Raw genomic sequence first — 9,642 nt, forward strand, 5'->3', positions numbered from 1 at the left:
TTTTGGCAGCCTGTCCTGGCGAAACCTTCCACTTTATCCCCATGTGGATGTGTGCGTTCCATGAGAGCCAGTTCGGCTGCAGCTCCTGTCAGCGTGACTGGGGTCTCCGCCCACCCCCTTCCTGCAGAGGCTGCGTGCACCAGGTGATGTTTCCAAGAAGAGAGTTTTTCCTTCCTGTCCCTGTGCAGAGTGCTGGGGAGCTTGTCCAGGAGGCGTCCACGATGCGTTGGCGCTCCTTGTGCTCTGTGTCTGGGGCCCAGTCCACAGGCAGGTCTGCCGGGCCCGGGTCAGAGTCTCCTGCTTAGGTGGCACAGGGGCCTTTAGCCGCCTCATTGTTGGCTTTGGGGACTTCTTCAGGGCTGGGTGTAAGAACAGCATGAATCACGGGAAGGAAGGAGTGCCGCACGAAGCCAAGAGCCGCTGCAGCTATTCTCACCAGTACGACAACCGGGTCTTCACCTGCAAGGTGAGTGCCCGCTCGACTCCACCTGGGCCACTAGCTGCCTGCTGGCCAGGCTGTCCTTTAGGTGAGACTGGTTTGGAGCTGCAGTTTCCATCAAGCTCCCTAGCACTCTTCCTCATCTCTACCCAGATGGACTCCCATGTCTTCGTTGCTGCGGCCCCTTGTTATTTATTTATTTTTATAATTGAAAGATCCTTTTTTGAGAATGACGAGGGCAGTGAATATATAAGGGTGCTTTACTCAATTGATGTACGTATGGATTGTGATGAGTTGTATGAGCCCCAATAAAAAGATTGATTAAATTAAAAAAAAAGAAAGATCCTTTTATTGGGGACTCTTACAGCTCTTATAACAATCCATACATCAGCTGCATCTAGCACATTTGTACATATGTTGCCATCATTATTTTCTAAACATTTACTTTCTATTGAGCCCTTGGTATCAGTCCCTCTCCTTCCGTCCCCCCTCATGACCCCTTGATAAATTATAAATTACTGTTATTTTCATGTTTTACACCTACCACTGTCCCCCCTTTCCCCCCAGATCTGTTGTTCGTCCCCCTGGGGGGTGGGTGTGTGGGGTTATGTGTCGATCATTGTGATCGGTTCCCCTTTCCTCCCCTCCTCGCTCTGCCTTCCCCTTCTCCTCCTGGAGTGGCTACTCCCATTCCTGTTCCTGGATTCCATGTGCTCTGAGCTCTTATCTCTTAGCTGTACCTGTGCACGTGCTCTGGTCTAGCCCACATAGTGGGGGGTGAGGAGGCCTCAAGGAACCAGAGGAATATGGTGTGTTTCATCAGTGCTATGCTGCACTCTGGTTGACTCATCCCTTCCTGTGACCCTTCTGTGAGGGGATGTCCCATTGTCATATTTTAACTTACATAGATTTTTAAGCTTATTTACTTAAGCTTCTTTTCTCCTCATCCTGAGCTTTTCTGTAAGGATCACGTACAATGCTTATTCCTTTTTTCCCCCCAAATCATTTTATTGGGAGATCTTACAGATATTCTAGCAATTCATAATTCAATTAGATCAAGCATCAATGTACAATCACTGCCACCATCAGTTTCAAGACATTTTCTTTCTTCTTGAACTCTCTGATATCAGCCCCCTTTATCCCCCCTCCCCCTCCCAGTAACCCTTTATTATTAATATTGCCATATCTTACACCATCCAAAGTATCCAGTCACTTACAGTTCTGTCATTCGTTCCCCGCCTAGTCCTCTTTCTTAAGGATGGATTCCTTCCCCCTGTGACAGGTGTATAACCTAGAGCCCAGCCCACCCTCACCCTCACCGCTTGAACATGCAGGACACTGGCTTCTGTGGAGATGCAGGGATGGTGTGTGTGTGTTGGGGTGGGGTGGGGGGCACAGGTGGTGGTGTGCTGAGCGGGGTGTGCGGAGCCAGGGGGCCTGGTGTGCAGATTAGAAGCTGGCAGTGCTGTGTTTCAGGCCTGCTACGAGAGGGGCAAGGAAGTCAGCGTCGTGCCCAAGACATCTGCCTCCACCGACTCGCCCTGGATGGGGCTCGCAAAGTATGCCTGGTCTGGGTGAGTGTCACTGATTCCCCTGAGGCTTTGGGCGTGTTTGCCTCCCCAAGCGCTGGCTGGTGACAGTGTCTGTTTGCCTTTCCTGTAGGTATGTGATCGAGTGCCCTAACTGCGGCGTGGTGTATCGGAGCCGCCAGTACTGGTTCGGGAACCAAGACCCTGTGGACACGGTGGTGCGGACGGAGATCGTGCACGTGTGGCCTGGAGTACGAGGCTTTGCTCTCCCTTCCTTCCTCGCACGGGAATCCCGGCTTCAGGATGGCTTCCCTGCAGTGGCACAGGACACTTCTTTCCACCTTCTCGCCACTCACGGTCCCTAGTCACCTCTCTCAGATGCCATATAGATTAGATTAGATAGATAGATAGACAGACAGACAGATAGATAGATAGGTGCAGATATTTGTATGGATGCAGTTGCTACTTACATGCTTGCCTGTTCCACCTTCCACATTGATTCCACTTCTCATTTTTCTCCTTTTTCGCTAGTTTTCTGTCTGGTGCTATCTTCGGCTTCCTGTGCCTTTTTTGGGGCACTTATGTCGTCTTTGATTGATTTTTTTTTTTTTTTTTGCATTAACGAAGGAGCCTTTTATTTGGGGAAATGTTCTTCAAGTGTAGTCTGAGAAGCACGTTTATATATCTCCAGCTCTTTCCTACTTGCAATTTTTAATCAGACTTTTGATTCAAGGTGTCATATAGAAGCAAATCTGCTTATGAGGCAGGGTTTGGTGGCTTCAGTGTGAGCTTCAGACGTTATTTGTATTTGGAATCGTGCACAGACAAAGCCCACAGCGGCTCTCCTCCGGAAGAAAGGGGGAGCAGTTTAACGCTCACAAAGGGACGTGCTGCACCCCCAGCTGTTCCCTCTGGTGGTGATCGCTTTGGGTGGGTGCTTCCAATTCCACCATCCAGCCGAACGGAGTGCCTGCAGATCTTTGGGTCGCCAGAGCCTATAGGCACCCTGGAACGGAGGGTGCTTACTGTTTCTCACCCTCTTTTCAGTGTCCCCCAGGCCCCCCAGAACCTGGCAGCACAGCGTGAGCTCATTTCTGGAATCCACTCCTTGAGCAGGATGGTCCAGGGCCATCAGTGTCCCAAGGGTTTAGTGTGGCTTTGGACGAGTGTAGCTCTCTCACCACGTTGTGATCGGTGCTGGTTCTGTTTTGACCTATCTTCATTCATTTCCCCTCTCCGGTACCATCTCAGTGGTAAGAGAGCTTCCGTTCCTGGGAAACAGTCCCTCCCTAGTCTATGGGCAGACTGCGCTCCGCAGAGATTGTGGGGTGCCCGGAGTATAGGTGCCTCCCCTCCTGTCTGCTCGGGCACTCCTTCATCCTGTCCACTACATCAGGGAGCACTGTGTGCCCAAAGTGGAACAAATAGGTATTTTTCTCAGAGACTTCAGAGTCAGAAATACAAAGAGCGATTTATACTGAATCCTAGAATCTGATTCCTGGAGGAACAGAGAGGAAGACCTCCTAACTTCGCCCGGGGTAGGGGCTTTTGGGGGGGTGTCAGCTTTACATGGGCGGGTCCAGATCTAACATCAGATTTTACGGCCAGAGTAAGTCCCAGCCTGAACAACTGTGCACCCAAGCTTCCTGGCCACCTCTGAAGGGAGCCCGTCAGTGGTGACTGGCTGGGCCTGGAAGCCCGAGTGGGTCCTGAGTCTTCTTGGCAGGGGGACTGTGGTTCTGAGTGGGCTGGGTGCGTGCACAGCTCACCTGAGACCATTCGCCCCTTTCCTTTCCCTCCCTTCACTCAGCGTTTTCTTTCCAGACCGATGGCTTTTTGAAGGACAACAACAACGCTGCCCAGCGCCTGCTGGATGGAATGAACTTCATGGCCCAGTCGGTGTCCGAGCTCAGCCTTGGGCCCACCAAGGCCGTCACTTCCTGGCTGACGGACCAGATTGCCCCTGCCTACTGGAGGCCCAACTCCCAGATTCTGGTACGGGTGGTACCTGCGACGTTACTCACTCACCCTCCTCGTGCCGCGTTGCCCAGTGCTGCCCTGGTCCTCTGAGGGAGGGGCAGGACTCCCCCAGTACACAGCTTCTAGATGACGGGGAGGGTGGCCTGCATGAGGCAGCCCATTTCCTGTAGGCTGACCAGTGTCCCCGTGGGATGCTTCCATGGGTGCATTTGAGTTTCCTTTCCTGGGAGGGCTGATGGATGTGGGTCAGAAGCCCAGGAGCATGAGACCTCCAGGTGGCAAAGGCCCTTAGAGATCCCTGGGGCCCTTCCTTGACAAGCCCTGAGTCTCCACCAGCAGCCACAGCCAGGGAGCACCAGCTTCGGCCTGAACCCACTGCTCACCAGCCTTCTTCACTCTGGGTGGCTAACTCTTAGGACAGAGTTTCCCATCGAGCGGAGACCGAGTGTTAGCTAGTCTCTAGTCATCCCAGCACTAGACTCTCAGCCTCCAGCCCGTAACTCCTTTGGAGCAGTTCCTCCAGCTTCCCGGAGGCTCCTTTAAGAGGCTGTGAACAACAGCAACAAGAGTTCTTGTTGCTATTCTGGCCCAGTCCCTTCCGGGATCCTGGTGACTCAGCCAGTCAGGATTTGAGGGACCTTCCGGGAACTCAAGGAAAAAGTGACACCCAGGCTGTGCTTCAGATGGGGCGTTGCAGCTCTCTGGCGCTCTTGGGACCCACCTCTGTTAGGCTTGTGGGGGTCCTGCATTCCGGGGGGGTCCCACGAACTTCCCCCGAGAATGGCTGCCTTTCTCAGTCACACAGCATGAGCGGTAACCTGCCTGTTTTGTGTTGGGGCTGGGACAGAGCTGCAGCAAGTGTGCGACATCATTTAAAGAGAATGACACGAAGCATCACTGCCGGGCCTGCGGGGAGGGCTTCTGTGACAGCTGCTCATCCAAGACCCGGCCGGTGCCCGAGCGGGGCTGGGGGCCTGCGCCCGTGCGCGTGTGTGACGGCTGCTACGAAGCCGCGAGTGTCCACCTAGGTAACGTGGGGCCTGGGCGCTGCCAGGGTGGGCACGGAGGGACCTCTCGTTGGCACTGGAAGACCAGGAAGCACTAGGTGCCCCGCGGCCTCTCCCGTTCCGAACCACATCATTCTCCTGAGAGCGGTTGCTCTCCTGGTCTGGCCAGCCCTGCTCTCAGCGCTCTGTCAAGAGCCCTTTGGGTCTTCTCTCTCAGGGGGGTTGGACTTGTCTTGCACTCAGAGCTCCAGAAGCGCTTCCCAGGGAAAGAAACCCTCACGTGGCATCTTGGCATCTGCATTCTAAAAGGCAGCAATGTTTATCAGAGGTGCCCTGACCTGAGTCTTCTCCCCAAGGAGGTTCTAAGTTGAATTGTATAGGGAAGACCGAAGACGAATCGGTGCATTTGAATTGTGCGGGTGAAGAATATTCAAAGTGCCACGGACTGCCTAAAGAACAAACAGATCTGTCTTGGAAGAAGTACAGCCAGAATGCTCTTAGAGGCAAAGATGGCAAGACTTCGTCCCAACATAGTGAGGACATGTCCCGAGAGAGCCGTCCCTGGAAGGACGGCATGCTTGGTAAATCAGCAGGGCGGTGAAAAAGAGGAAGATCTTTGGGAAGATGGCCTGACATGGTGGCTGCTTCGACGGGTTCAGACATAAGGACCAATTGTGAGGTTGGCACAGGACTGGGCAGGCCTTCGTTCTGACATCCACAGGGTCACTCAGGGTGGAAACCAATTCGCTGCCACCTCACAACAGTTGTGAGGCTGCCGGTTGATGTCTTATCAGGTGCCCCCTAATTTCAGAGTCGGGGCCCATCCTCCACAGTCCTGGGGTCTTGTGCAGGCCAGCACCTCCCACCCTGGGAGGAGACTCAGGGGTGCCCTGCAGGATGCTCTGTGTGTCCCCTGGGACACGAGTAAGAGGTGACAGCTTTTCCTTTCTCGTTCGTGTTCAGATGTTGCTGAGGCACAGGTGGATGAGGAAGGCGGAACACTGATTGCCCGGAAGGTGGGCGAGGCCGTGCAGAGCACTCTGGGAGCTGTGGCAACAGCCATCGACATACCACTAGGTGGGTCTGGCAGTGTTGGCTCTGGGGTACCGTACCGGGTAGGTGGGAGAAGGGTTTTAGAATGCCCGGGGTTATCATTCATTCAGTCAGGGCCTTGCAGAACTGAACTGGGTTGGGCAGCCAAATAAGCATCGGCACCCACTTCTGCAGGAGCTCTTAGTGGGTCGGTTGGCATGTTTACCCCTTGTTCTTGGAGACCGTGCTCCCAGCTCTGACTGTGGAGGCGTCCCCATGGCCCTGTGAGGTGGAGCAGTGGGTTGTTGACAACAAGGTTGGTGGTTCCAGCCCACCAGTTGCTCCTCAGGAGGATGACGAGGCTGTCTGCTTGTTTGTGTGAAGGTTCAGTCTCAGCCACCTGGAGTTCTCTTGTCTTATAAAGGGTTGCAGTGAGTCGGCATTAGCTCAGTGACATTAGGCTTAGTGCATCATGTTTTCACACCTGTGGACGTCAGGGAAGGGACTGACAAGGGAATGATTTGGAGAGAGGGTTAAGATCCTCTCAGCGTGGCATTGCCTGGAATTACTACCTGATATTTGTGGCAGTGGACGCATCTCGAGGGTGCAATGAGCCTCACTTGTTCCTGGGTGCCTGGGCCAGGCTGGCTGGAAGGCTGGGCCCTGCAGAACACGCCCCCCCCTCCACCGCCTGTCCATATTATATTCTCAGAGCCTCGCCCACACCGTCTCTCTTTTGGCAGTTGGACTTGTTACATGGCAGCCAGGGCCCCAAGAGCTCATGTTCCAAGAGACTGGAAAGTAGGAGTGCTCAGTTTCTAAAGACCTGGGTCCGAAATTGGCACAAAGTTGCCTCCAGTCTTGTCTTCACGGTGCCCAGGTGGATTCAAGGGAGCGGTAGCTGTCACACCAGCCTAGCTGTTAGTGTTAAGGGTTGCTGCCTCTAGCTCTGGACAGTGAGTGGGTACTTGGCAACCAGGATGTGGGCAGGGGGAGTTTATGGAGGGCTTCTGGCAAGGTTGCCTTGACCTGGCCTACTTGGGCTCTTTTACAGTGGAGACAATAGACTCCTGGCTGGGTGGCATCAGGACCCAGCCAGCATCCTGCAGGCGGGATTTCTCGTAACCCTCGAGCGCTCTTGGAGTGGGTTTATTGAGCTTAGTAAGCCAAGGCTTTGGGAAGCTCCATCACATCTCTGTCCCGCAGCTGCTAATTGGCGCGTGCTCAGTAGAACTGGGATTTGCAGAAAGGTCTGTCTGCCTCTCAACTCCGGGTTCTGTTGGAGGGTTCTGAACGCTGTAGCCCTGTGGGGTCACCAGTGAGCTTAGCTGGTGAAGAAACAGCCATGTCTGGGCCCCTGCCCACCCTGACGGTGGGAGGTGGAGGCTGGGTATGTGTGTGGGTGGGTCTGAGAGCCAGTGAGGTCCCTGCCGAGGCCTCTTGCCAGGTGAGGCGCAGAGCATCGGGCTGGGGTGGGGGTGGAGGGGTGCATCCCACCCACCGCCGCTCCCTGGCTCTTGCAGGTCTGGTGAAGGACGCAGCCAGGCCGGCGTACTGGGTGCCCGACCACGAGATCCTGCACTGCCACAACTGCCGCAAGGAGTTCAGCATCAAGCTTTCCAAGCACCACTGCCGGGCCTGCGGACAGGGCTTCTGTGATGAGTGCTCACACGACCGGCGGGCCGTGCCCTCGCGTGGCTGGGACCATCCCGTCCGGGTCTGCTTTAACTGCAATAAAAAGCCCGGTGACCTTTAACCCCAGCTCCCTCTCCACGTCCTTCACAATTCCTTAGGTTCTCAGGGTTAGAAACAGAAAGGTTGTTGGGGTAGACCCTCCTGGTCACCTGTCGTGGTGAGTGTTCCTAACGCTCCCCAGCTGGGGGCCACACTCCCTCCTTGGGGTTGGGACAGATGAGGGAGCTGGGGGTCCCCCTCCCCGCATCCGGCCAGGAGGCCTAAGTCTCTCCTCCCCATCCCCCCTTCAGTTCAGGGGACCCAGCAGTTCAGAGCAAAGGGACACAAATCTCAATCCGTTGCATTTATTTAGTTAAAAATAGTAACTATCTCCATACCTGTATACACCTGCAAAAGGCACTGAGAGTGGATGCTGGCCGGGAAGACCTCCCGCCTCCCTCGGCCCGTGCCCAGCACTGGCTGGACTGGAAGAGTGGCCATGTCCAGCCGCTGCATTGCCAGTCACCTGCCTCTCCTTCTCCTGCCCTTTCCTTCTGTGACTCCCAGGGGAGTCGAAGCCGGAGCCAGTTTCAGTCAGAGCCCACCCAACCTAGTGTGCAGGTCACCACAGGGGTGGGGGGTCCTCAGCCCCCAGAAGTTGAAAATCAGTCAGCGCGATGCCCCCAGTCCCCGGGAGCCTGGGAGTGGCCCTGCCCAGGCAGCGGTTCCTGCTTGTGGCGATGTCTGTGTCTCCCACCGGGCTGGGCCCAAAGGCAGGCACTCTGCTTCTGTAACCCAGCAGCTGCCCCGCTCCTCTCCGGCCCCCCCCCCCATCTGCTTCCGAGGGTCGAACTAGCATTTTTATTGCTTAAAGTGTCTTAATTCTTTGTTCCCAGACCCACGGCCCCTCCTGGTATTACTGGAAGGGTGACCGTGAGAATCTTCCAGGGACACAGCACAGAGTGGACTGTTAGGGTTTTTGTTGTTTTTGTTTTAAAGTATATAAATAATTCAACAGATCATAAAAAGAAAAATTCTCTTCAGTCCTTGGCAAGAGAAGTGAAAATGAACTTTTGTATCTCGGCAAGAGATTGGCCATCCCCATCTTTCGTGACTGGAAAGAGACCGTTGTGTTGAAATCCTGCCATCCCGGGGGATTCGATCTTCAGTGGCCGAAAGAGCGAAGAGCGCACAGCAAGACCGTTCCTGGCAGAACGGGGTGGGCAGGTTGAGCGCCTGCTGGGGAGTTCCTGGGCGGTCGCTCTGGCGGGTGGGCGTCAGTGTGACGGAGCCTGGAGCCCGCGGGTTGGCCCTCTGACCTGCTCCCTTATGGCCTCCTGTGGCCCCGGCCCTGCCCTAGAATCGTGTATTCTTGAATTCACCATTATAAAGCAATCTCCCTGCGGACTGCCGGCTCTCTCTTCTCACCCCCAGCAATAAACCTGTTCTGACTGCCCTTCCTCCTCCTTGGTGGGAAGTGGCCATGCGGCGTTCAGACACATTTCCAGGGTGATGCTAACATACCTGCAAAGATCTTGGCACTTGGTATCAAGGACTTTTTTTTTTTGTGGGGGGAGGGGACGACCTAACCAAGTGTCACAAAATCGTTGTCCTGTGGGGCTGTTTTCATCGCCCAGTGACAAGGCCTTTCCCTACTTTTAGGTCAAGAGCGGCCCTGGTGGTGTGGTGAGCGTAGGGCTGTGATCGCAAGGTCAGCGGTTTGAAACTACCAACCCACTATGCAGAAGACAGACAGGCAGGACTTTCTACGCTAGGAGAGAGTTCATCTCAGAAACTCACGGGGGCAGTCTGACCCTCCGAGAGGGTTGCTGTGAGTTGACATCTACTCGGCGGCAAGGAGCTCGGTGTTTTGTTTGGTTCGGTCAAGAGTAGGCCCCAGACCAGTGTGGTGAGAGCGGAGGGTTCTACTAGTCCCCATGAGGCACTGGCGCTCCCCGCTTTCCATCACTGACCTGTTCCT

At 54.8% G+C, this 9,642-nt stretch overlaps 1 protein-coding gene across 2 annotated transcripts in view; it reads left to right on the plus strand.

Annotated features, from left to right (window-relative positions):
- The window catches only part of ZFYVE1 (zinc finger FYVE-type containing 1), a 66,113-nt gene extending 57,045 nt beyond the window's left edge, over positions 1-9,068 (plus strand). For both annotated transcript variants that reach the window (XM_075530581.1, XM_075530582.1), the window contains exons 6-12: positions 358-466; positions 1,916-2,013; positions 2,102-2,219; positions 3,793-3,963; positions 4,796-4,976; positions 5,919-6,032; positions 7,511-9,068. In XM_075530581.1, the coding sequence (XP_075386696.1) occupies positions 358-466; positions 1,916-2,013; positions 2,102-2,219; positions 3,793-3,963; positions 4,796-4,976; positions 5,919-6,032; positions 7,511-7,743 (1,024 nt within the window). In that variant the 3' untranslated portion in view covers positions 7,744-9,068. The remainder of the gene's footprint in view (positions 1-357; positions 467-1,915; positions 2,014-2,101; positions 2,220-3,792; positions 3,964-4,795; positions 4,977-5,918; positions 6,033-7,510) is intronic.
- The last annotated feature ends 574 nt before the right edge of the window (positions 9,069-9,642 follow it).

The sequence above is a fragment of the Tenrec ecaudatus genome, chromosome 14 (genome assembly GCF_050624435.1).
Source record: "Tenrec ecaudatus isolate mTenEca1 chromosome 14, mTenEca1.hap1, whole genome shotgun sequence".
In the NCBI taxonomy this organism is placed as follows: domain Eukaryota; kingdom Metazoa; phylum Chordata; class Mammalia; order Afrosoricida; family Tenrecidae; genus Tenrec; species Tenrec ecaudatus.